Raw genomic sequence first — 27904 nt, forward strand, 5'->3', positions numbered from 1 at the left:
CCTAATATTCTGACTTTCTGGGAGCCATCAATTGATATGTCAATTTGTTGGAAAGCCCAGAAGAAAGTGAGGGACTTATTTTAAATATACACAGATTTGGTCCACAACTATTCGAAAGCTCAGAACAGTCTCTCTCAGTATTTTCGCCTCTTTTGTAACCGGCTTTCTCACTTCTACATGTTTTCCACTTATAACTTGGCTTGCATATAGCTTTGGTTTGCCATGGTCTAATTTGAACTCATGGCATCCTTATTTTTCAATTCCCCTGCAAAGTGGTAAATTCTCTCCATATTTCCTAGCTCAAATTCCTGATGTCCATGGCCAGCTTAAGGATTGGCTGCCCTCGGATTAGGTGCCCATTCTAGTCCAAAAAGCCTTAGGTGGTGAGACCAATGGTACATAACATGGCCACCCAAGCAGCACAGTTCGCTGGGGAGGGTGTGGAGGCATTCAGGGGCTTGAGTTACTCAAGACAGGAAAGAAGAGTCATGGATTCCTCAGTCACCAACTGAGAATCAGGCATGAATCACATTGGAGGAACATATTACACAAAAGAAAAAAGATTTTATTGTCTTATTAGTCAATATCCCTGGAAGAAATGAAGGGCACAGCATGAGACTGTGTTCAGAGTGCAACACAGACCTTCAGGAAGCATGTTTCAAAGGCTGGTCTGCTCAGACTGTTTTTAAGCAGGCAGCCGCTCTCACTACAGCTCCTGCTGTCTCACCAGATGGAGGTGCCATGGATTCAGGGACACTCAGCTTGGCATCTAGGTTGGTCTCTCCCATGTGAACCATGTGAAATTGCTATTCAGGAGAATTTTGTATAATTTGAAGCAAAACACAGAACCAAATTAGCGTCTCTAGGCTCCCTGTTTTGGGATATCCCTCTGGAACATTTGGGCCCAGCACACATTCCAGGAGGCGGCAGAAGCACAGCTGCAGCCACAGCTGCCAGGAACAGGCCTGGGCTCCCGCCCCCGTTAGGGGGGAAGGGTGGAGGCCGAGGGCTTCCTCCAGAGGCCCTGACTGAGCTCGCCCTCACCCCACACTCGCTGACTTCATCCATCCAAGGCTGCTTGGCCAAGAGCCCAGGGAGTGTGGGGGGCTCTCTCTCCAGAGCAGGCCCTGGTCCACCTAATAGGTGGGGGAGGGGTGAGCTTCAGGACTTGTCCAGGTTCCCAGAAACCAGGGATAGTATATTGAGCTCTGAAATGCCAGAGGATTTTAAGAAAAAAGGTGTGTGTGGAGGGGAACGAAGGTCAAAGGGTAGCAGTGGTACTAGTACTTTGCTACTTAAAGGTAGAAAAATGCAAGGAAGTACTGCTTTTTTCTCCATTTGTTCTTTGGCAATCCCATTGGAGAATTTCAAGCGGCATGCAGTATGACATCATGTCTTAAAATTGAGAAATCGCAGCAATTCTGTGAAATGGAGGCCCTGCCGCCCCATGTTTCTGATGGAAGCTGCTTCATATCTACATGTCTAAAAGCTGTGTTTTATGTCACATTTAAATGAGGGTTTAACATTCTTCAATTTCTACCAAAAGTAGATTATACTGCATGAAGGTCACATAAAATCAACTTCACTTCTTAGCATCACAAACATTTGGAATACAAAAAGTCGGGGAATGGATAAGTAAGAAAAGTACAAAAGATGTTTGCTTAAAAAAATAACAGAAAAATTTAAAAACTGGTTTTCCCCCTAAAGTCCAAATCATCGTAGTCTAGGTAACCATCACGATAAATGCTTCATATGCTCATCCCTTTGATATGAGTTCATGCAGAACTGTATATCCAAGTGTATGGACAAGAGACACTCGCACGCATCACACGCATAAGCACATACATCCACAGGGACAGACACAGAGCTGAGTTTTTGTTGTTCTAGGCACTTCACATCCATGTTCTTAAGTCTGCCACCTTCCCATTCGATTTCACAGATTACTTCTTTGGAGGCAGCACATTTTCCTCGAAGAAACCCCGGTTGACAACATTCCCTGCAGGGAAGTATCTGGCCACCACAAACGAGGACCCATCACTCGCAGATGCCTTCCCCACTCCCATCTTCTTCGTATTCTTCCACACCATAGCTGTAAAGTGTCCTGTAGGGGAAGAGACGGGGAAGAGGGAAACAGGTTAGTCAGCAAAGCCTTGAGGAGGATGTTGCAAGGTATTCTTGAACCCTTGCACCATCTTGCCAGGTTCAAGGACACTCCATCTTCACAGATGCCAGAGGCAGGAGAGAAAAACACACCAACTGCCTGGTTTCCCTAAGCATCAGGCCCACTTGACCAGACCTCACTCACAAATGCCACACAGACTTTACTCATCTCACCACTTTCCAATGGTCAAGGCTTCAGTATGTCCCAGAGATCACGACAAAGCCCAGCGACCCCAACAATTAGGATGCCTTCCTACCTGGCACCTGCCTCCAACCCTACCCCCAAACTGTACTCTTCAAGGTGACCAGTAATCTCCGTGTTCCTCTCCCATGGTTACTTTTTGTCCTCATCTTTTTTGACATCTCAGGAACATTTAACACAGTTGACTCCTCCCCTTTGCAGAGCACTCTCCCCTTGTTTTCCATGAAGCCACAAGCTCTTGACAACCCTCCCTCTCACTGCTTCTTCTTTCTCTTATACCTCACTTGTAATATTGGAGGACCTGCATTTCCCAGGCTCAATCTTGTGCTCTCCTTTCTTATCCCTCTATACTCTTGTTAGGCAATTGCACCTTTTCTTGGCTCAAATTTAGTTTTTCAGCTCAAACCTCTCCTCTGTTCCAGAAAAAACAACTTACTAGACATTTCCATTTGGGTGACTCACAGGCATCGTGATTTTTTTTTTTTTAATGAATGGGGAACATTTTTCTTTTTATTTTGTTGCCGTTGTTGAGAATATCCACAGCAAAACATAAGCAACTCACCAGTTTCTACATGTACCATTTAGTGACACTAGTTACATTCTTCAAGTTGTGCGACCATTCTCACCCTCCTTTTCTTAGTTGTTCCTCCGCTATTAACATAGATTCACTGCCCCCTAAGGTTCCTGTCTAATCTTCTGAGTTGCTGTTGTCAATTTGATCCCATATAGATAGTTCTTAGAAACCCTGGTGGCATAGTGGTTAAGTGCTACAGCTGCTAACCAAAGGGTCAGCAGTTCGAATCTGCCAGGCGCTCCTTGGAAACTCTATGGGGCAGTTCTACTCTGTCCTATAGGGTCGCTATGAGTAGGAATCGACTCGACGGCACTGGGTAGATAGTTCTTAAAAGTGAGGCATCTCAAATTTAACCAGTCAAGCCTCACTCTTGATTTTGGTCCCCCCAGATTTATTCCTCTCCCAACTCTTTTATTTCCATCAACAGTACCTCTATTCACACAATCCTAGGGGTTGTCTGCATTCCTCCCTCTCCCTCATCTTCCCCACGATTCATCATCAAATCCTGAGGAATCTAACTCCAGAAATACATCTCAAGTCCATCTACTTGTCCCCAATTCACTCCCAAAACCTTGGTCCCAACTATAAATATTTCTCACTTGAACCACTGCAACAGCTGCCTGATTGCTTCCTCTGTGTCCACCTTTGCCCCCTCTAATTTGTTCTCCAATTAAGTGGCAGACTGATCTTTTGAGACTTAAGTCAGATCTGTTTACTTCCCTCCTTAAAAATCCTTCCATAGCTTCTATTTGCACCTAGAACTAAATCTAGATACCATCCTCTGCTTATAAGGTCCTGCTCGATCTCGCCCTGCTGACCTCTGACCTCTTTGCTTTGCTCTCATTCCTTTTCCTCATCTTCTAGGAATGCTTTGGCCCAGTGGCCTCCTTTCCATTCCTTGAACACACCAGGTTATTTCCCACCATAGAGCCCTTGTGCACACTGGTGCTATGTAAAATACTGTTTTGCTGACTAACATCTTCCCATCCCATCGGTCTCAACCTAAATGTCACTTGTTCACAGAAGCCTTTTGCAATCACGCTTTTATTTCCTGAATACTTCCTGCCACGAAACTCTTAACCCACTGTTTTGTTTTTCCCTTCATAGCATTCTTACAGTTTGCAATGATATGTTGTTTGGTCACTTGATTATTGTTTGGCTTCTTCACTAGGCTATGAGCCCCACATGGGCAGAGACCAAGTTGTTTTACTCACCAAAGTATATACAGCATCTTGGTCCAGCCTGACGCATGAAAGGTGTAAAATAAATGGAGCGAATGAATGAAAGGTGTATGGAAGAATCATCTTGGACTCAAGTTCTGCCCTTACTGGCAGTGCAGGTCTTCTATGTTTTGAGCACTTTGAGACCTTGACAGGTTACTGCCTCATTCAATTCCCTCTTCTTTGAGTGAAACAACTCAGTTCCTTCTCAAAATACTGCCCCACCCTCCAGACATTTCCATGGCTTGCTAAAGCTTTGCAGTATCATTTCCCCACTGCTCAGGCTGCCTACCCACTGGTTCTTAGCTTAGCTTCTAGCTCTCTTCTGCCTTTGAGATCAAAGAGTCAATGCTATAGTGTACTCTTTGCTCAACAATCATAAATTCTTTTCATCTTTTGGGAGTAGAGGTTGGGAATTTATCCTTCCCACCTTTATTTTTGAGGACCCACTGAGATCCTCTGACAGCCAACCTAGTCAATGGAGTATTTACTTCCATGTCACAGGATGGTACTCATTTGCTAAAGCAACTCTCAAGAGATTATGTTTCCTAAATACTTGGCTTGCAATTATGGCAAGCTCTGTGAGGGCCAGTATTACTCTTGTCTTGTTGACCACTATATCCCTGGTATTTAGCAGTGGAATTGGCACTTGGTAAGATATTCAAAAGTGATGAAAAAAGGAAGAGACAGAGAGAAATTTAGCAGTGGAATTGGCACATGGTAGATATTCAAAAGTGATGAAAAAAGGAGGAGACAGAGAGAGGAAGGAGGAAAATCCTGATGGGAATAGCTAAGCTTCCCATACGTGGTTAAGAAAGAAAGAGTACCCACACTCTTCTAATCCTTCAGGGAAGAGATTGCGTCTCCATTGCGTCTTGTATATGGTAGGAACTGGATAAATGTTCATTGATTAAATTTTTTCCCTTATAGTTGAACTCCTTTTTTATAATTTTTAAAATTAGGTATATTTTATTTCTCTGTCTATATCCACAAAGAATTTGAGGTTACTTATGAAAATAAAACATAAACATGAATCAATATAGTTAATTACAGTCGATACAATACAACTGAAGCAAGAATTAAAGAAAAGCAAACCCTAAGTACAATTAAGTATCTTTACCACTTTTTTCATTCAAAAATTTTATACACAAATTCTTTTGCAACATTAGTTGCAATTCCTGCAATGTGTCAGCACTCTCCCCCTTTCTCTTTCCATCCTGTGTTCTCAGTGTCCATTCATCTAGTTTTCGTGTCCCTTCCTGCCTTCTCATCTTATGCTCTTGGGCACGTGTTGCCCGTTTGGTCTTGTATACTTGAGTGAACTACGAAGCACGTTCTTTGTGTGTGTTAGTTTGTTTTATAGGCCTGTCTAATCTTTGGCTGAAAGGTGGAATTCGGGAGTGGCTTCAGTTCTGAGTTAGCAGGGTGTCTGGGGGCCATAGTCTCGTGGGTTCCTCCAGTTATCATCAGACCAGTAAGTCTGGTCTTTTTGTATGTGTGTGTGAATTTGAATTTTGTTCTACATTTTTCTGCCCGGGACCCTTTATTGTGATCTCTGTCAGGACAGGTGGTGGTGGTAGCCAGGTACCATCTAGTTCTAGGCTCAGGCTGGTAGAGGCTGTGGTTCATGTGGTCCATTAGTCCTTTGGACTAGTACTTTCCTTGTGTGTTTAGTTTTCTTAATTTGCCTTTGCTCTGAATATGCTGGGACCAGTAGACGTATCTTAGGTGGCTGCTCACAAGCTTTTAAGACCCCAAACGCTAGTCACCAAAGTAGGATGTAGAGCATTTTCTTTATGAACAATGTTATGCCAGTTGGCTTAGGTGTTCCCTGAGACCATGGTCCCCAGGCCTCAAACCCAGTCATTCAGTCCCTCAAGGTGTTTGGATGTGTCTAGGAAGCTTCTAAGACTTTGCCTTGGTCAAGTTGTGCTGACTTCCCCTATATTGTGTGTTGTCTTTCCCTTCACCAAGGTTAACTCTTGTCTACTGTCTAGTTAGTGATTTCCCCTCCCCAGCCCTCTCCTTCCTCGCAACCATCAAAGATTGTTTTTTTTTCTGTGTGTAAACCTTTTCCTGGGTTTTTATAATAGTGGCCTCATACAATATTTGTCCTTTTGTGATTGATTTATTTCACTCAGCACAATGCCCTCCAGATTCATCCATGTTGTGAGATGTTTCACGAATTCATCATTGTTCTTTATCATTGCATAGTATTCCATTGTGTGTATGTACCATAATTTGTTTATCCACTCATCTGTTGATGGGCATTTAGATTGTTTCAATCTTTTTGCTATTGTGAATAATATTGCAGTGAACATGGGTGTGCATGTCTATTCCTGTGATGGCTCTTATTTCTCTAGGATATATTCCTAGGAGTGGGATTGCTGGTTCATATGGTATTTCTATTTCTAGCTTTTTAAGGAGGTGCCATATGATTCTTCTTGGTGGTTGTACCATTTTACATTCCTGCCAGCAGTGCATAAGAGTTCCAATCTCCCCATAACCTCTCCAACATTGATTAGTGCCAGTAATGTTGGGGTGAGATGGTATCTCACTGTAGTTTTGATGTGCATTTCTCTACCGGCTAGTGATTGCAAGCATTTCCTCATGTGTCTGTTGGCCACCTGAATATCTTCTTTGGTGAAGTGTCTGTTCATATTCTTTGCCCATTTTTTAATTGAGTTATTTGTCTTTTTGTTGTTGAGATGTTGAAGTAGTCTATAGATTTTAGAGATTGTTGGATATGTTGTAGCCAAAATTTTTTTCCCAGTCTGTAGCTTCTCTTTTCACTCTTTTGGTGAAGCTTTTTGATGAGCATAAGTAACCACTTTTTTTATTATTGTGGTAATTATAACAAAACATTTGCCACTTCAATATTTTTTGCAGGTACAATTCAGTGACATTAGTTACGTTCATCATATTGTACAACCACAGCCATTATCCATTTCCAGGTTTATCCATCGCTCTTAACAGAAGGTCAGTGCTCCCCTAAGCAATGACTCCCCCTTCCCCTCCCACTCCTTTTACCCTTTATTTTTAAACTTGTGTTAACCACTGCTCAATAAACTTCAGTGTTCACCTCAGACTAGAGGAGAAACACTTTTTGCCAATTCACCTTTGGTCCTTGTATTTTTGAGTCACAGCTCTAGGCTTTCTGTAGCTCCACCAGGTGTTACTACTTGTATAGGCTTTCTTTTCACTAAGGCTCAAGCCCTAACTCAAATGAGCCTTCTTTCTCAAGAGACCACATGCTTTGACTATTGACCCAGCCACTCTCTCTGTCTCCTAGACAAGGAAGAAGCTGCCATTCATCCACTGGTTGCCAAGAAAATAATTACAGACACAAAGTGCACATCAGCAGCATAAATGCCTGTGGCGGCCTTTTCCAAACAGAAGAAACTAATCTTTCTTCTTACTGGGGAATTTTCTGTCTCCACAGAGATAACTGAGTTATGGGTATTTAGAGTTTAATTAAGGGACACAACTTCCTTAGCAACCATCGGATACACACTGGTTTCTAACTCTCATCTACTAACAAAGATTTTTTTTTTCCCTGAAGGAACCACATCCTCGTCCCTGCTAGAGACCCAAACTTCCTAGAATATACCTTGAAAAAACATTAAATAAGTTACAGTATATCCTTGTAAGGCAATGCTGTGCCACGGAAACAAAGAAAAAGAAAACTCTTTTTGTATTGCTATGGAATAATCTCTGACAATCTGTTCTGTAAAGAAAGTAAGTACAAAACAGATCCTATAGGCTGACAACAGAGTGTAAAAAGGGGAAAAAGAGAACATATATACATTTGGGCTGGTATACACTCAGAATACTTCTAGAATGATACAAGCAACTGGTAACACTGGTTTCCTCTGAGGAGGGAAAGTGCTGAAGACAGGGATGGAAGGGAGACTTCACTTTATATAGCCTTTTGGAACAAAGCTTTCCAATTTCTGTAGAAGTATCACTTATTCAAAATAAATAAATAAACCTAGTCATTAAATAGAATGTAACAAAGTAATTCTAAGAAATATTTTCTCTCCATTCAGCACATAGCATAGGACTCAGCTGACTGTGCCTTTACAAGATCCTGACCCAGGGGGATAGATTACAGGATACTCCAAAGGCCCTTTCACCTACAGCATGGACTCAATGGCTCCTGGAGCAAGAATCAGCTGGGGAGAAAGCTCTGGGGAAGGCCGAGGCATGGAGGACGGGCCTGAGGGTCTTTAATGGTCTTGCAAGCCCCCTTTAGAACACCACCCAGAGCTGCACTCTTGACTTAGGATCAGGCTCTGTCTGTCCCCAGGCATTGCCCACTGGTGCCTGGGATGGCACAGGGCCTAACTGTTCTGGGGTTTTCTTCTTTTAGGGATGAGACATGGGGGGCGATAAGTGGGATGGGCAGTGAATGATCACGGAAAGCTGAGTTCCATTCCCAGCTCTGGCACTTGTGAGGTACCCAGAGAGTCCCCCACCTTGGAACAGGGGCCATGGAAAAAGCATCAGGCCAGGAGTATGTGGGCAGAAGGCATAAGAGAAGGCTCTTTCCCACTCTGGGCCTCAGTTTTCTCCTCTGCAAAATAGGGAGACTACACCCCTACCTTCGAATGCTGTTGTGAGACTTTAATGGCAGTGGTTGTGGAAGCACTTTATAACGAACTGTCAAGTGGTGTGCACACATGAGCAACACTAATTTGATCTGCAACATGTGACTGCCCATGAATCTTGCTCATGGGAAAAATAAGTCCAGAAGCAATGAAATAAAATGCTTCCTGGACACTCATCTTTATTAAAAGAAGACAAGGTTCTGCCTGTACATCTTTAGTCACTGGTGGAGGTTGTTACTGCCTCTCCCCACCTCCCAAATATAATTGCCACAGAATCCTCAGTTCTCACTTAGGCCCTAAGAGCAGCTCCTTGTCCCTGGCCAGGAGACCTGCAGGAGTTAACTGAGAGGAGAAATGCCTCAGCAGATGCTTCTACTTCTGCCCCACGGTCCTACCCACACGGGGTTGCAAAAGCCCCTGACTGAAAGAGTGAACAGCAAACCACAGGAAATGATGACTGGCTCCGAGAACTTGTCGCTTCCTGCTTCTGAGGAAACCCTGGGCAGGAGGAGGCCACAAGTGGCTCTACCCATGGTGGGGACAGGGCTGGAGTGGGAATGGGGTGGGCAGGGAAGCCCCTTTCCAGTTCTCCTGGTGTCTTCTGGTCAGAGAAACGCACACCCTTGCCTTTTGGGCAAGGTCAAAAGAGAAATATGGAAGAGGTAGGAGAGGACATAAATTATGGGTTTTCAGAGGGTTAGTTCCTCTCCACAGCCAGGCACCCAAACTGCAACCCTGCCCAGGGCTGAACCACTGGTTGGGACCCTGGCACTCACCTGTCCCCGAGGTGAAGCCTGGGTGCTGGAAGTTGTAGTTCTTGATTTCACTGTACCATCTATCAGCCACCTCCTTTCCTGTATGGAGAAGAAACTATTCTAAAACTCAGCAGCAAAATCAACCAGGTCCTTATTCCTCCATCTCCTCCCTTCACCCCTAACCACCTATCCCACAATTAGACATCTGATAAAGCACCACGGGGCTGAAACATCTTGAATGTCTGCAGCAGACTCCCAGGGATGCCCATGAGCATGTCCAGGCAGAAGTGAGGGCCTTGTTGGGGATCGACTGGCAAAGCCTTAGCCTGGGCTCAGGAGGCTGCATCTGTGTCCCAGCCCTGTCACTGACCCCCTGTGCAATCCTGGGCCAGACCCTTCCCATTTCTGCACATCCATACAAAAGGGCTGAACAAATATACTGCAGGGCCTTCTAATGACGATCTGACTTTGTTAGACTCTGCTCACATCCCCATGTCTGGCTTCTGAAATATGCACAAGAGTAAAGACAATTGGGCTAATAGGTCAAGGTCCCCACTGCAGGCAGGGAGGTCTTCACCTGGAGCATCTATTGCCTAGCAGGTGGTGATATAAGAAAACTCACAGCATTTCCCTAGGAGCAGCCAATGGCAGGGCCAAAGCTAGGAGCCTCTTACCTCAGAGCAGTAAGTCTCAAACTTTAATGTGTGCATGAATCACCTGGGGACTTGTTAAATGCAGATTCTGATTTCAATAGGTCTAGAGTGGGACCCACATTCTGCATTTCTAACAAGCTCTGGTGTTGCTGATGCTGTTGGTCCATGGGCAACACTTCAAGTATCAAGGCCTTGGAGAGCAGTGGCTATGCATTAGCCTCACCTGGGGAGCCTTTAAGAAATACTGATGCCTGGGCCCTTCTACAGATCAGTCGTATAAGTGTCTCTGGAGGAGAGACCCAGACACTGGTAGTTTTATAAAGCTCTGCAAAGATTCCAATGTGTAGCCGGGGTACAGAACCATTGCTGTAGAGACCACCTACCCAAAGCCCTCTCTGTAGAGATAGGGAAACTGGGGTAAGAGAGGGCAGCAATTTGCCCAAGGCTCCACAGCTCAAGTCTGGGATGGAACCTGGATCTCCTGACTGCGCACTTGAGGCTCTTCCCCGTCCCTCTCCCTACTGCCCTGGGCCCAAGGGAACAGCCTGGGCCTGGGGAGAGGCTTGCAGGCTGAGGATGAGGCCTCAGGGGGCGGGTTCCTTGCCTTCCTGGGGAGCCAGGATCGAGCACACCTCTCCTGCAGGGCGTGGGGGACCAAGCTGCACAGGAGGCCCTGGTCAGGCTGTGCTGGGGAAACCAAGAAGACTGGGATGGGGCCTCCCCTGGGAACTCCCAGGAATGTGAGGCAGAAGGGAGTGAGTCATCCTCACTGGGGGCTGGAGAAGGCTTCAGAGGGACACAGCCCTCTCCAATATTTTTCCTAAAAAGCCATTTCAGGGCCATCCAAGCCAGAAAGCTCAAGAGCATTTGGTCAGTGTGGTGGGATTATCATTCCAGACTGAGAACTTGTATGGAGGATTTGCCTTTTTTATTATTCTTTTTCCAAAATGAAAAAAGTTTTCCCTGATTATAAAAGTAATACACTGGCACTATAAATTTTTTTTTAGAAAAGTGTAAAGAAAGTAAAATTTGTTTTTAGCTGGGGATGCTTTTGTGCCCACAGAATCAGCTGAGACTTTGTATAGAAACAAGTCTGTCATCCCACCCCCAATGCTCAGGCTGGGAGCACTTCCGGAAGGGTCAGTCTGACTCATCTCTGTGTCCCTGGCACCCGGCGGCACAGGCCTGGCCCTGAGATGACCATCACAGAGCTTGTGGTGAACTGAGCTGGCCTCTGGGAGAAGACACAGAGGAGAATATTGGGTTTCCTTTCCCTCTGTGGGTCTGTGGCTACACCACAGCAGTGAGGAGGGCAGACCTCTGAAATCTCAGAGGGTACTGGGGCTAAGAGGGGTCTGAAGAGGCCTGTCTTAGGCCCAGCTTAGGCAGAGGGGAGGGGAGCCGAGAATGTGACCCACCTGGCTGGTCGTAGGATGCCCAGGCCAGGTTTTCCCCACACTGGCCACGACTGGACTCCGGGCTGTGCTTGAGAATCCTCGTGCTGGCCAAGGCCTCAGCATACCTGCCAGAGTCCATGGTGCTTCCTCAGAGCAGGCACAGCCCAGGAAAACCCCCAAAGGATGAGCCCCAAACTGGTGTGACCGAGCATCCTTCCAAGCCCACAGAGAGCTTGCAGAGGAAATAGGCATGAGCATAACACCTTCATCTCTTTTGAGCTTTGCAATGTCCCATTTTACAGAGTAGCAAACTGAGGCACAGAGGAACACAGGGATTTGCCTAAGTAAGTGACAGAGTGGTCACTCAAGATGGGTTGTATCTGACCCCAACACCCATGTCTCTCCCACCACCTCAGGGCCCCTCAGTGACTGCAGCAGCAGCACCGTGAAGGTCCCGATCACCCTGGGGTGCCAAGGGGACTCACTGCTGAGCCTCTTGGTTGAGCTTCTTGCAGAGCTTCAGTGGGGGGACGCCGTGCTTCTGCCGGTACTCATTGTGGGCCTTCAGGACCTCATTATTGAACTGTTTGGAAGCTGCAATGATTTCAAAAAGAGAATGTTTCAGAGCAGTGACCCACCAAAAGTATAACCACGTGCTTCAGAGCAGCACCTGGCTCAAACCTCAGGCCACATGAACAGGCTGCTGCGCCTTCTTACCTGCTGCGCCCCAGCCAAATGGGCAACCACGATGCCCTGTTCCACGCCTTTGTGCATCCTGCCTCCATCTCTGATATCACCCTACACATCTCTGCACAGCTAAACCCCATGGATTGTGCAGGCCTTTTGGACCGTGTTAGGGATTTGGGTGTCAGTCCAAGGCAATGGGAAGCCACTGAAAGGTATGGACCAGGGAAGTGAGCTAGAAGATCCTGAAAGAGCCTGCTGGCTGCTGAATGGAGGATGGGCCAGAGATGGCACAGAGCAGATGTTGGGGGTCAGACAGTCAGCAACAGGAGTTCTGAAAGAAAGTGTTTTAAGGAGATTGGAAATCTCAGACTGGACCTATGGTGAGTGGTAGAGACTGGGGAGGACTGGAGTTGGGTGCATAGAGGGAAGAAGCCTGGCTGGGGGAGGGGGTGCCCACACTGGGCTGGTGGGACCGAGAAGACCAAGGGATACAGTGGGGGAAGAGGTAGAGCTTGCACCCAGCTGACTCGTGACCTCAGAAAGAACATGGTGAAGGGGGCTGAGTTAGGGAGAGAATAAGTGGATGAAGCCAAGGGAAAACAAAATCAAGTGTGGACAGAAGTCACACCAACTTGTATCTGAAATGGAATTCCATCCATCCATCCATCCAACATCTATCCAACATCCTCGATCCATACCTACAGCATTGATCCAACACTCACCAGTCCACCCAACAATTGATTCATCATTCATCCAGCATCCCCATTCCATCCCTCCATCCATCCATCGTCCATCCATCATCTATCTATCCATCTAACCCCAATCTATCCATCCATTCATCTGCCACTGAGGGTCTCCTCTATCTAAGCCAGCCTTAGGAATCTGGAAGTTACCCTCCATGGAAATGGGTGTCAGTTGGGTGGGTCATGACTGTTGGCCACAGAGTGCCTTTAAACTGAACCAGTCCCATCTGGAAAGGGACCTACCCCTGAGGCCTGGCCATGGTGGCAAGCAGGAAGGTAAACTGAAGCAGGAAGGAAGGCCAGGTCACATTTACCATTCACCTTTCTTCTCCTCTGTGCCTTTCACCCCAGAGGCTGAAGGGATGACCTGATAGGAAGTCATCTGCCTCTCCCCTTGGTTAGACCCCTCATGTCTCCTGGGCCTTCATATCAAATCCTAGAGGACCCTGAGGGGAAGAAAACCTATGGCTTGCCCTCAGGGTGCTTTGAGCTAGATGCAGTTCTAGGGGAGTCCAGGATAACTGCAGATCAAGCCAATGGTGGTCAAGCCATCCAAGGGGGTTCTAATAAATTGAATGGGAGAAAGATGTGGCAGTCTGCTTCTGTAAAGATTAACATCCTTCGAAACCCTATGGGGCAGTTCTACTCTGTCCTATAGGGTCTCTATGAGTCGGAATTGACTCAACAGCAATGGGTTTGGTTTGGGTTTTTTGGAATATATTGAGAAGTGAGTGGTACTGACCTGATGACTCTGGAGGTTTGGAGGAGTAGGCCAATGAGGCCAACGTGGGGATGGGGCAGGGACCACAGGTGGGGTCCTGAATGCCAGTATTTGAGAGGTTTTGGATGACAGGCAGAGATGGGGAGACATTGTGAACAAAGGCAGGGAGGTGGAAACCTGGAAATGGTAACTGGGCACAAGCAGGGGCGAGGAGCCACAAACTCTCAGAAGTTTGCTGGTCTTTGTGGCCAAGAGGAGGGCCAAAGCCTTGCTGATATGAAAGACAAAGATTTCAAGTTTAGCATGTAATTGCAGTATTTGGCATAATGGAGTTACTGTTGTTGTTAGTTGCTACGAGCTGATTCCACTCCTGGCTACCTTATGTATGCAGAGTAGAACTGCTCCATAGGGTTTCCAAGGATGTTAATCTTTACAGAAGCAGACTGCCACATCTTTCTCCCATTCAATTTATTAGAACCCCCTTGGATGGCTTGACCACCATTGGCTTGATCTGCAGTTATCCTGGACTCCCCTAGAACTGCATCTAGCTCAAAGCACCCTGAGGGCAAGCCATAGGTTTTCTTCCCCTCAGGGTCCTCTAGGATTTGATTTGAAGGCCCAGGAGACATGAGGGGTCTAACCAAGGGGAGAGGCAGATGACTTCCTATCAGGTCATCCCTTCAGCCTCTGGGGTGAAAGGCACAGAGGAGAAGAAAGGTGAATGGTAAATGTGACCTGGCCTTCCTTCCTGCTTCAGTTTACCTTCTGGAAGCAAATTCACAGGCAGAAGTATCTTCCAATACACCTTTGTGGGGGTTCAAACTGTCAACTTTTTGGCTGGTAATCCTGCACCACCAGGAACCTAATGGAGTCACAGAGACTTTTATTAAAGAATATCTTGTGCAAAAATGGTGTAAGCCACAGCCACTCCTGGGAATGGGATGGAGGTCTTGGCTGACAATAGGCTAAGAAGCAGGGTGATGAAGCGTCCTGGGTGATGGGCTGCTTGCCCTGCATTAGCCAGTCCCCAGCTGGAATCCTTCACCCAGCTGTCCCCACCTTGTGCAAGAAGCAGTAACAATTTGGAGTGTGTCCAGAAGTCGTAATGAGGTGGGTTAGAGGCTGGAAATGGGGTCTTTCTCTCAATCAAAGCTTTTTTTTTTGCCAGATAACAGTAGCATATTTATTAGTTCATTTTCCAGTTAAAATTTCAAAATCCAAATAGCACTGATAACAAAATACAGATCCAATTTTTAGTTTCAAATGCAAATAATTTCAAATCAACTTCCAAAATCCAAACAGAACTAACCCTAGTGTACCTTCTGGCAAATTCTAATGATACTGATGAATTTACTGACTCAAATTCAATTTGAAACACATGCAAATTCATAACTTCAGCTAATGTAAGTTGATTTATTAATTGAATGTCCAACTGAAATTCAAAAATACTAATAAAATCATAACTAATATTGGTACGCATATTGTTGTAATACCAAATAGTACTGGGGTACTTATTAGTTCAAATTTTAATTAAAATTTCTAAATACAAATAACTTTGGTAGCAATCAAAGGTGATTTTGTTTTTTGAATTCCAAATAAAATGGGTTACTAGCTCATATTTCAAATCAAATACCAATATTCAAATATCTCTGTTAACAAGGACTTTTGCACTTATTAATTAAAATACCGAATAGCAATGTACTTATTCAGGTTTCAAATGGCAATAGTTTACCTATTAATACTAATTACGAATAACACTATTTTGTTTAATTTTAATTCGGTCAAGACAGAAAGGGCGGCCTCACCAGATAATGAGCTCTCCAGCACTGGGGGAATGCAAGGAGATGAGCCCCTCTCAGAGGGATTCAGACACTGGGTGGAAAGCTCAGTCAGATGGCCTTCAAATCCCTTCTAATCCTGAGATTACGTAAGGTCCCATCAGGGTGGGGCTGAGAGGAGACAAGATGAATGACTGACGCCAGACCTCAGGAGTTAGTAGCTTCTCTAAGGAGACTGAGTGATCCAGTACAGGCATATGCATACATGTAGGGGCATGCATGGGTGCACACTCTCAAGGTGACAGAGGGTCCTCCTCTGGATGACAGGCTTGGCCAGGCCCATCCTGAAGTCCTTTCCAGCTCCCATGTTCCAGGCAGGTCATAGTGGGTCTAGTGGCACACTGTGAGAGATGCATGAGACTGAGTGGCGTGGGCAATTGTGGCCACAGTTGCATTAGGGAAGGCTCCCTGGGGAAAGTGTTTCTAGATCAGTTGGAATGAAGGCAAAGGGCTCAGAAAGGGCAAAGTGGAAGGAACCTAGGCATGTCCTGGGGCTGAGAGGAGGAGGTGGGGATAAGGAGAGCAGGTGGATAGCTAAGGTGAAGCCAGTTCAAGGCAGCCTGCATGCTGGGGTGCAGTTTGCTGTAGGCCCTAAAGCTCCTTGGCAGAGGGACATATAAGGCTGCTAAAAAGTAGGTCACTGCACTCCCAGAATGTGAGAAGTAAAAGGAATCAAAAGTGAAAGTTCCACCAACCCAAGCTCGGTGCCCAGAAGCCGAATTTGGCCATTGTCCCCAGCAAGGCCAAGTTCACTGTCCATAGTGGAACCTGGCCTGAGTTCTCAGGAAGGGCTTACCAGTTCTTTCTGGTAATCAGAAAGGGAGGCCTGGTCTCGCTACCCCTGGCTGGGAGGTGTGGGGGCCCTACAACCACACCTCATGCTGGCCCCAGGAGTTCCCTCCCACCAAGGCAGTCAGTCCTGGCCCAGGTGTCTCCTCCATGCAGGGCTTCGGCCTGGGGAGGCAAGATATGACCTGGACCACGCCCAGCAAGAGGCACACCCTGACATCTGTAGAAAAACCCAAGAACACAGATAAGGATAAGGAAAAAAGACAAACTACCCATGCCCATACTAGGCAGGGAGGGCTCTCACAGCCACCCACAATGAGGAAGGGCAGAAAGGTAAACTGAGGCTCAGAGAAGTCACACAGCCTCAGAGTACCAGCCGGGAATGAGGCAGGGCAGGCCCATCTGTCCTGTGCTGATCTTTTCTTCTGCCTGCTGACCAGCCATTTCTGGATGCTGGGCCTGGGTGTGATCTCATTTACTTCTCACACCTTCCGAGCGAGCTTCCACTACTGTACCCACTTTTTTTTTTTGGATGAGGAAACTGAGGCTCAAGAAGTGAAGTAACCTGCCCAAGTACCCACAATTAGTCCAGGGGTAGACCCATCTGGAGGTGAGCAAGGTCTAGTACAAAGCCCCTGTCCCTAACCCCACACCACAGACAAGAGTCACCAGACAAAGGGGATCACAGCAGGGAGAGAGAGCAGATAGATGGAGGGGGAGAATCAGTTCAGGCCTATGGGGACAGCAGGGTTGTAGAGAAAACCAGACCTGGGGTTGGCGAAAAAATGGCAGCTGCCTTCTAATGTGAAGAAGAGAAAGAAGAGGAAGGAAAAAAAAAAAAAAAAACTCTATAAAATTTCTTATCTACTCTGTGCCAAGCCCTTTATAAAAAGACTTGCCTGAGGGCCCAGAGGGCAAATCAGGCAGCAGATTTGAGGCTTAAAGGTCAGAGCTGCTGAAAGGTGTAAGGAAGGGGCTGCCGGGGTTTAGTGAGCTCTGCTTCGCTGAGGGAGGGGCCAGGGCTGGCTGCTGTCTCTGATGGAGTTGAGGTTACAGGCACTCTAGGTGGGACTGAATCAGAGGCTCTTTAAGGTCCCTTTAGGGACCTTATCATCTCTAATGCTGAATAAAGATTCTAAAGAGGTCTGTGCCTTCCTCCCCCTCCTGGCTCTTGACTGGGGACAGGCACTTCTCTCACCATCCGTCCTTCTCTGACTGAGCATGCCCACCTCTTTTCTCTGCCCATTCCAGACTCACCATAAAAGAGGCTTGGGACAGTCAAGTCTACAAAGAGAAGGGCAGTTAGGTGTCAGGGCAGGAAGTGTGAACAGGGCTCCTTCAGTCCCCTTGACAGGAGGCTTGAAGAAACCTGGAACCACCTTTGGGACAAAGCTGGTTTTACTTGTTTATCAGGAAGAAAGAATAAAAAATTAGTGGGAGGGGGCCAGAGAGAATGAGTTCCAGATGGGTAATTCCTGCTTTTTAAGCCTGAGATCCAGGAAATCAGGAGCCTTTTACTAGCGTGTATGATCTCAGACAAGTTGCTTAATCACTCTGTGCGTTACTTCTCTTGTATATAAAATGGGGATAACAGCATCTAACTCGTAGGGTTGCTGTAACGATTAAATGAATTGATCTATGTAAATATTTTTTAACAGTCTTGGAACACGGTGAACACGTATAAATATCAGCTATAATTATTATAATTACTGTCGGGCAGAGGACTAAAGGCCTCTGGCCTTGGGAGAAGCTGCATTATTCAGATGGATCCTCTACCCTTAACAAGGTTGCTGTTATTTAAACTGATCTGTAATGGCATCTTTCAGTCCCTCTGAGTTGGGATATGTGCTGAATAGATGAATGAGTGAGTCGGTGAACAAACGAATGAGATTCTCATACCAGTACAGGGAAGCCATTGGGACAGGAGTCTTCTCCTCACTCTGATGCGGAAACTGATGTTTTTTGGCAATGGAGGAGAGGAGAGGTTGCCCAAGATCACACAGTGAGTTCATATGAGAGCCAAGTCTAAGAACAGGACCTCCCCTCATGGCCCCCCCTCCCCGCCCGCTGCAAGTCTCTCATTCTTTCCCCGTTAGACACATCTCCCACATTCCTAATGGCAAGAGCGATGGTCCATGAAGAGTTGTTCGGTTGCTTAAAGGAACAAGGATTTTGTGTCCTGAGGATTCACCCAGGCTGTCCCCTGCTCCATGAGAGGTTGCTCTGGCCAGCAGAGCCACCCACTCTCCAGGCCTGCCTACCTACACACATGCCCCTGCAGGCACTGGGCTACTCCTTGTCCCGCTGGGTGAGAAGGAAGGATGACATCTGTGTTTTCCACATGTCTTCAAAGCAGGGAGACCCTTTCTTTGGATGAAATCTTTAATAAAATCAACAGATGAAAGTTGAGCTGCTGGAGTTGACCTGGCCCACACAGCTTCCCACTGCAGAGGCCCAAGAGCCCACTCAGCAGAAAATTCCTGGGCTAGTTGGTCCCTGAAGGCTTTTCGGTTCTGATTCCTCCGGTGCTGGGAGGTGTGGGTCTAGCAACACTAAAATTATTAGAGATGATAAGAGGGTGTGGACCTTCCAGGATGGGCTGGGAGGTATAAATGGTCCCTGTGGTAGAGGGAGAGCAGACAAGCTGGGAAGTTTAGCCACTTACTGGTCAAGATGTGACCTTGAGCAAGGTACTCAACCTCTCTGTAAATCTACAAAATGAGTTGATAATAACTACCTTGCAGGGCTGTTACAAAGGAGGTAACATGTATGAAGTACCTAACTCCATGATGGGCATGCAGTTTAGTTGGTACATATAAGGAATGAGCCCTGGTGGAACAGTAGTTGAGTGCTCGCCTGCTAACCAAAAGGTTAACAGTTCAAACCCACCAGTCGCTGTTTGGGAGAAGATGTGGCTGTCTGCTTCCACGAAGATTACAGTCTCAGAAACTTTATAGGGCAGTTCTACCCTGTCCTATAGGGTTGCTGTGAGTCAAAATCAACTCAGCAGCAAGGGTTTGGCTTTTTGGTGGCACAACAGTTAATGGCTTGGCTGCTAATCAAAAGGTCAGTGGTTTGAATGCACCCAGCAGCTCCATGGAGGAAAGACCTGTTGATATGCTCCTGCAAAGATTACAGTCTAGAAAACCCTGTGGGGCAATTCTACTCTGTCACATGGAGTCGCTGTCACTCAAAATTGACTCGACAGCACACAACCACAATTATTATTATTATTAGGTACAAGAGGCTTCCAGTGAGCCCAAGGCCATTGCCTCTGTGACTCCATCACTCTTACTGTAAACTGAAGTCCAGCAGGGAGACAAGAACTAGGAGCAGGACCTGAAATTCTCTGAATGCTGAGCTGAGCATCTTCTGGAATTTAAGCTGCCTCAGTTGTCTGATGATTTTTCAGCAATGCCCACTGTCATGGATTGCATTATGTCCCCCCAAAAATGTGTGTATCAGTTTGGCTGGGCCATGGTTCCTGGTGTGATTTTCCTATTTGTTGCAAATCCTGCCTCTAGTATGTTAATGAGGGAAAATGGGCGGCAGTTGTGTTACTGAGGCAGGACTCAATCTACAAGATTGGATTGTGCCTTGAGGCAATCTCTTGAGATATAAAAGAAGTGAGCAGAGAGACAGGGGGACCTCATATCACCAAGAAAGCAGTGCCAGAAGCAGAGCGCAAAGGACCCTGGGTCCCTGCGCAGAGAAGCTCCTAGTCTGGGGGAAGACTGATAAGAAGGCCAAAAGAGAGAGAAAGCCTTTCCCTGGGGCTGACACCCTGAATTCGGACTTTAGCCTACATTATTGCGAGGAAATAAATTTCTCTTTGTTAAAGCTATCCACTTGTGGTATTTCTGTTATAGCAGCACTAGGTAACTAAGATGCTTACTATTCTAGCAGCTGTGGGGTATATCTGTAGTTAAAGATTACAGTGAGACTGGTACCTATGCAGTGATAAGGAACCTGAGGCCCAAAAGAGATCAACCTGACAACTGTCTTTATTGTATGTCATAAAGTCACTGTATGGATACACATCTGGAAGTGCTACCTGACCTGAGAGCTGAAACAAGAGCTCTGAGCTGGTGGCCTGGAACATCAAGGTTGGGCCTGTGCTAAAGGCCCATTGGGCCTGGGTCACCCGGGTGACCCAGAAATGTCACTTTCTCTTGGGCACTCTTAGGGGAGCCACATACTGTCCTGGGAACACACGGTCCTACGGGGGAAGTCTAATAAAGTGCATATGGCTATGAGGGGAATAGACCTGGGCTAGGATTCTGCAAGGTCCCTGAATGTGGGTTTGTGTGGAGTCAGGGTAGGGGGTCATACCCCTAAAATGCCTTCTGCAAGGTCCTCCCGTTTCTTCTGAATGAGAAGTCATCCTCTGAAACCTGCCAGACCCTGCATCTCCAGTCCTAGATGGTATCACTCACTGCTCTCCTCTACCCAGACTCACACCTCTGACCCTTCCCTCTCATTCATGGTAAGTTAGTCGCCAGTTCTTCCAGATCCATCCCTTCCTCCTCTCCAACCCTCCTGCCCTAGATGCCTCCATTATCTCTTGCCTGGGAAACTGCAGCCGCCTCTCCACCCAATCACCCACCTCCGCTCTCTCTCCATCCCATCTGCCTTCCATACTGGCACAGCTCTAGTCCTGCTGCTCCTGGATCCATCCCCTTCACTAGCACCCCAGCCCCACAGGGTAAAGTCCAAATTCCCAAGACATTCTGGGATTTGACCACCTCCTTCAGGAAGCCTTCCATGGGCTCCCTTGCAAAGGAGATCTCTTCCTCCCTTGAGCTCTGACATAGATTGAATTGTGTCCCCCCAAAATATCTGTCAACTTGGCTAGGTCCTGACTCCCAGTATTGTATGATTTTGTCATCTGACGTGATTCCCTCCCTATGTGTTATAAATAGTATCACTATGATATAATAAGATGGATTAGCAGCAGTTATATTGATGAGATCTACAAGATTAGTGCGTTAAAGCCAATCTCTTTTGAGATATAAAAGAGAGAAGTGAGCACAGAGACAGGTGGATCTCATACCACCAAGAAAGCAGCACCAGGAACAGAGCGTGTCCTTTGGACCCAAGGTTCCTATGCTGAGATGCTCCCAGTCCAAGGGAAGATTGATGACAAGGACCTTCCTCCAGAGCTGACAGAGACAAAAAGCCTTCCCCTGGAGCTGACACCCTGAATTTGGACTTGTAGCCTACTAGACTGTGAGAGAATAAACTTCTCGTTGTTAAAACTGTCCACTTCTGTTACAGCAGCACTACATGACTAAGACAAGCTCCCACCCCTCTTCACCTGCACCTGTCCTGTGACTTGGCTCACTTTCCATATCTTGCTGGAGCCATGTGATGGCTACTGCCATGGACTGAATTGCATCCCCCAAAATTGTGTCTATCAGTTTGGCTGGGCCATGATTCCCAGCACTGTGTGATTGTCCACCATTTTGTCACCTGATGTGATTTTCCTATATATTGCAAATCCTGCCTCTGTGATGTTAATGGGGGGGGATGGGTGGCAGTTGTGTTAGTGAGGCAGGACTCAATCTACAAGATTGGATTGTGTCTTGAAGCAATCTCTTTTGTGATATAAAAGAGAGAAGCAAGCAGAGAGACAGGGGACCTCACGCCACCAAGAAAGCAGTGCCAGGAGCAGAGCACGTGCTTTGGACCCGAGGTTCCTGTGCAGAAAAGCTCCTAGTCCAGGGGAAGATTGAGGACAAAGATCTTCCTCCAGAGCCAACAGAGAGAGAAAGCTTTCCCCTGGAGCTGATGCCCTGAATTTGGACTTCTAGCCTACTAGACTGTGAGAAAATAAACTTCTCTTTGTTACAGCCATTCACTTGTGGTAATTCTGTTAGATAACTAAGACACCTGCCTATTTCCCTAACCAGCTCTATTTACTCATTTCACAACAAATGAACAGTCCTTGAGGATAGTCCACAGCTTGGCAGTGGGCTGAGAGATGACAGAAGAGAGAAAAGAGAAGGAAGGATGCAGAGATGGATGAATAAATGGACGAACAGGTAGAAGGATGGACATATACCTGGATGTTAGTTCTGGAAAACCGATTCTTAGGGAGGAAGCCAGAAACAACTGATTGAAATGCTGCCTTAGAGAATTTGTGGGTTTTCTCCTAAATTTGCAAAGAAAGGAGCTGATTTCCCAAGTGGGGGTCTCAAAATGCTATCTTAGATCTGCCATGCTTTGTTCCATCATTGCCCATCATCCTTGGTCTTTAACCACATGACAACCCCCATGTCACCTTTCCATACTGGGAAGGACCCTGAAGATCATCTGGGTCACCTTCATTGTACAGAGAGGGAAAGAGGCACAGAGTGGAAAAAGTCTTGCTCAGCATCACACAGCAAGTGATTATGAGACCCAGGCTAAAAGCAAGACCTGTCACTGCAGCGCTAGGGACGGCAGGTTAGGAGCAATGCCAGGAAAAGCACTCATGCTCACCGCTGGTACCTCACTACCCCTATAGGTGGCACAGGGTTAAAGGAGTTTGGATCTTGGAGGACAGATTCATGAAGGACCTGGCCTTACCATCGGAGCTGACAACTCCAACTTCCCATCAAGCAGAACTTCTAAGCTCTGTTCATTTCAACAGTTGTTTATTAAAAGCCTTCCATGAGCCAGGAACTACACTGAGATAAAATATGTTCCCTGACAGCCACGGGTGACGAGTCTGTGGGAAACAGTTCTGTGGCTGGATATCTGTGCTAAGCAGACTGTGAGGAGGGCTACAACAAAGTGCAGGCAGGACAGGCCCATTGCTCTGCTCAGGAGCATCAGAGATGTATCCTGTGCCCAGGAGGAGGAGGAGGAGGAGAACTTTCAGCCTCAGAAGGGGAGAGGTCAGTGGTGGTGGTAAGAACTGGAAAAGGGAACCCAGGAGAAGGTAACAGTGTGACAATTTGGGATAACTTGGGTATAGGGTACACGTAAGGGGTGAGAACTAACTCCTAGGGGACCCGAGGGTGGTATGGCAGGTGTGTATTTCTTCACTGCAGACAACAGGATGGAAGATATGAGCAGGGAGTGCCAGGCTGAGCCCTGCATTTTAGAAGGGTTACCCCGGCAGCCACTGTGAAAGGTTGGGCAGCAAAAGGCCAGAGATACAGGGAGGCGTCTGTGCCAGGTGAAGTCAGATTGAGCCTGGCACAGGGCCCGGCACAGAGAGGACGCTCAGGAGAGAATGAACCAGAGAAAGAATGAAAAGGATTCTCAGAGCTGTCTTTAGGAGGGTTGGACGGGGCTAGCTGCTTTGCAGCGAGAGATGCTGCCACAGTTTGGTGGCTTTTTTCAATTCTAACTCTGTTCTCCTCCTGAAACAAAGCAGAAGCCACGCCTTGGCTGCACCCTGAGCGATAATCCCATCAGCGCCTGGAAGCCCGCCCTGACGCAATCTCTGGCTCGCAGCCAGGGGGACCCTCCCTCTGTCGGCCTTCGCTCCCTCTCTCCCAGCGGCCTGATGGCCACCCCTGCTTCCTGGCTGCCCCGGAAACTGCCTGTGCTGCTCCCCAGGGCACGTCGCACGCGTGCCCCTCCATCCCACATCTGGGGGTCCCGCAGGGCAGCCCGAGCTGTGTCCCCCGTGAGGGAGCCGCCGTCCCGCTCCCCTAGGAACCCAGGCAGCCGCAGGGAAAGGTGATGGCGAGTGTCTGGGAACCTGGGGCTCCACAGCCATCCCCCACCCGCGTGCGGCCCGCCGCGGTCTCACCTGACTTGCCCATGGCCGCCCCGCACGCTCCTCGGCTCCCGCTGCGGCTGAGCTCGATCCCTGCCCCGCGCCTCTCCGAGTGCGGGGCGGGAGGCGGGCCGCAGCCCCTCCCCGCCGGCCCGGCCCCCGCCTTATAAGGCAGCGCCAGCTGCAGGCCCAGGCGCCCGGGGCCACCCCGCCGGCCGCCCGGAGGAGGCGCTGCGCCCGCGCCCCGCGCCTCTCTGCCCAGCCCCTCAAAACTTTCCTCGTTGAGTCCGGAAGGGACCTCAGCGACAGCTCAGCGCCCTACAGCTGCGACGGGGCGCCTGAGGCCTCAGCCGAGCAGGGAGTGGGGGGTGCCTGGGGAAACCCGTGCTTCCCTTGGGCTGCCCGTAGCTCCTGGGCGCAGGGCGCGCTCGGAGCACCGCAGCGCTCTCACTGCGCCAGGGACCGCTCCGCTGTTCCCCCCACCTCGGTCCGATCGCCACAAATACCTCAGGCTCTCAGTCCGTCCCTTCGACTCCCCGGTGACCCTGGGCCTCGAAGGGCGTATCTCCTTCTCTCCCCAGGACAGTGTTTCTATGCGAGTCCGGGTCGGAGTTCTGCCCGCAGCCAGGCTCTGACCTGTCCGCTAGTTTTTCATTGCATATCAGATCAAGTCACATTCCCCAGACCGGTGGGGATCAACCTCAGACCCAACTCCTCAACTCCCTAACTTTATCCCATGCTCCAGTTAAACTAAACTTCCTGATGTTCCCAAAGTCCACCTTCCAGCTTTGCTCATGCTGTTCCCTCAGCCTGGAGTGGTCACCCATCTCTGCCCCTTCAAGTCCTATCTGTCCCTCAGAGTCAATGGTCCCTCCAACTTCCAGAATTCCCAACTTTCCCAGTCCTTGGGGGCAGTGGTCAGTACACACCTGGTATGAGGTGAACTTGGTTCCAGTCATGGCCCCTCCCCTGCCATGAAGTGCACTTCCTGAAAGCACAGCCTGGGTCACCTGGGTGAGACTCCCCAGAGCAACTCCTTACTGGGGAAGGGACTCAGTAAACCTCATTGTTAGTTGTTGTTAGGTACCGTGGAGTCCATTCGGACTCATAGCAATCCTATGTACAACAGAACAAAACACTGCTGGGTCCTGTGCCATCCTCACAATCCTTGTTATGCTTGAGCCCACTGTTGCAGCCACTGTGTCAATCCATCTCGTTGAGAGTCTTCCTCTTTTTCGCTGACCCTCTGCTTTACCAATAAACCTTAGTTCAAGGAAGCTAATTCTTCCTACTTTAAGACTTTTCAATAAGCAGGCACGGAAGTGAATTGACCTGCTGGTTACCCAAAAAAACTATAAGGGTATAATTTGCACTATCAAGAGTTTACAACTGTTCAGTAGGGTAACAGCAGGGCTGGGCCCTGCCCTCTCTACTCCTTCCCCCTATGTCAGGCAATGGGAGGGTGGAGATCAACTCTTGTTGTACTTTAATGTTTTAAACAGTGTTAGAGTGGGCCATGCTGGTGCCTACTCTGTTTATGAGTCAAAGGGGACTTCTGTTTCCAGGTGAGGATCTAACTCTCTCTGTTCAATTGCTTCTCCCATTTCGGAACAAATCTCCGTTGAAATGACCAAATGAAGCCAGTAGGAAGAATTCCATGTGGTCGCTAGAATCTCTAGAAGGCCGTTTGCATGTAAGCCAAACTTCAAAGCTCTGGGCAGAGACAGCTGAACACAGTGGAGACACTCACTGCCTAGAGAGGGAGGCCCATCTGGAAATGAAGTTTCACTCATCTCCTTTTTCAGAGGCAAGGGCTGGAGGCAAAAAAAGGGCCTGAGTGTGGATGGGGGTCGATTTCTTACTTTATTGGTATCTTTGGAGTCTGTGCAGTGTGGGATGCTGTGGGCTTTTAGCAACAGGAGTATGGAAGGGACAGCACACCACATGGAGTTAGAAGGCAGTGCTAAGTTGACCCCTACCAAGGGCTGTGAGTTGGTTGGAGAGGCAGTAGACACTGATTAGAGACAAATGGCGGCAAAGGTCAGACACAAAGGAGAGTGATTAGCCCAAACTCCCTGCAATTTATCATTTTTGTTTTGTTCCTGTTTTTGTGTCCTATTTGAGAACTTGCCTACTCCAAAATGGTAAAGATGTTCCTTGTATTCTTCTAGAAGTTTTACAGTTTTAGCTTTTGCATTTATTTTGAGTTAATTATGGAATGTGGTGTGAAGTAAGGGTTGTGACCTTTACTTCCTCCTTCCCTTCTTCCCTTTTTTTCTTTCTTCCTTTCTTTTTTTCTTTCATTTGGTGTGTGAATATCCAATTGTTCTGCTACTATTTCTTGAAAAGTATATCCTTTCCAAATTGGCCATACATGTGTGGGTCTATTTCTGGGCTCTAAACGGTTTATCAATACTGTTATCAATAGTTTATCAATACTATTGAAAATTTTTTTCTTTTTTTTATTGATCTTGTCAAAGATGTCCGTATGTCTGTTTATTTTTACACTAATACCATGCCGTCTAGATTACAGCAGCTTCATAGTAAATTTTGAAATCAGGTACTATAAATCTTTTCCTCTTTTCAAATTGTTTTGTTCATCTTAGGTCCTTTGAGCTGCCATACAAATTTTAGAATCAACTTGTCAATTACTGGGGGGGGGGGGGGGGGGAAGCCTGCTGGGATTTTGATTGGGATTGCATTGGATTGGAATTGAATTTATAGGTAAATTTAGGGAAAATTGATGTCTTAGCAATGCTGAGTCTGCAGATCCATCCATCGACACGTATATCTTTCCATTTACTTATATTTATACTGTCTTTAAATTGTCTCAACCATGTTTTGTGGGATGTCGGTCTATAGTTTTCTATTCTTATAATGTTTTTTTTCTGATTTGGGGATCAAGGGAATGCTGGTCTCAGAAAAATTTGGTAAGTGTTCTCCTATTTTCTGGAAGAGTTTGTATACAACTAGTATTATTTCTTTCTTAAATGTTTTCTAGGAATCATTGATGAACATTTTTTGGGTGGGAAGAAGGATTTTAACAACAGACTCTGCTTTGTTGGAAACCCTGGTGGCATAGTGGTTAAGTGCTATGACTGCTAACCAAAGGGTCGGCAGTTCAAATCTGCCAGGCGCTCCTTGGAAACTCTATGGGGCAGTCCTACTCTGTCTTACAGGGTCGCTATGAGTCGGAATCAACTCGACAACACTGGGCTTGGTTTTGGTTTTCTGCTTCATTAATAGATACAGAACTATTCAGATTTATCTAGCTCTTCTTAAGTGAACTTTGGTAGCTTATAACTTTTAAAGAATTTGTCCATTTCATCTAAGTGGTTGCATTTATAGGCATAAAGTTGTTCATAATATTTTCTTGACATTCTTTTACTGCCTGTATGGCCCATGGTGATGTCACCTGTATCAGTCCTGTTGTTGCTAATTTGTGTCTTCTAGAGGTTTATCAATACCATTGATCTTCTCAGAGAACCAGCTTTTGGCTTCATTGTTTTTCTCTTTTGTTTTCCCATCTACTATTCCATTGATTTCCATTTTTATTATCATTATTATTTTTTTTCTGCTTACTTTGGATAATTTACTCTTCTTTTTTCAGTTTCTTAAGATAGAAGCTGAGGTCAAATTTGATACATTGTGTTTTCATTTTTACTTAGTTCAAAATAGTTTCTAATTTCCATCATGATTTCTTTGGTTATTTAAAAATGTCATTTAGTTTCCAAATATTTTGGAATTTTCTGGATGACTTTCTGTTATGGATTCCCAATTTAATTCTGTTGTGATCAGAGAATATAGTTTATATGATTTCAGTCATTTTGTTTTTACTGAG

The 27904-nt window shown here is 46.9% G+C and overlaps 1 protein-coding gene across 1 annotated transcript; it reads right to left on the minus strand.

Moving 5' to 3' along the window:
* Positions 1 to 544: 544 nt before the first annotated feature.
* GLIPR2 (GLI pathogenesis related 2) lies at positions 545 to 24198 on the minus strand. Its single transcript, XM_010587839.3, has 5 exons — positions 24097 to 24198; positions 12057 to 12165; positions 11593 to 11696; positions 9543 to 9620; positions 545 to 2101 (listed from the first exon to the last, which is right to left on the minus strand). Exons 1-5 carry the CDS (start codon positions 24107 to 24109, stop codon positions 1941 to 1943), a joined length of 465 nt encoding a protein of 154 aa, XP_010586141.1. The 5' UTR covers positions 24110 to 24198; the 3' UTR covers positions 545 to 1940.
* Positions 24199 to 27904: the final 3706 nt, after the last annotated feature.

The sequence above is a fragment of the Loxodonta africana genome, chromosome 9, assembly GCF_030014295.1.
Source record: "Loxodonta africana isolate mLoxAfr1 chromosome 9, mLoxAfr1.hap2, whole genome shotgun sequence".
NCBI lineage: Eukaryota > Metazoa > Chordata > Mammalia > Proboscidea > Elephantidae > Loxodonta > Loxodonta africana.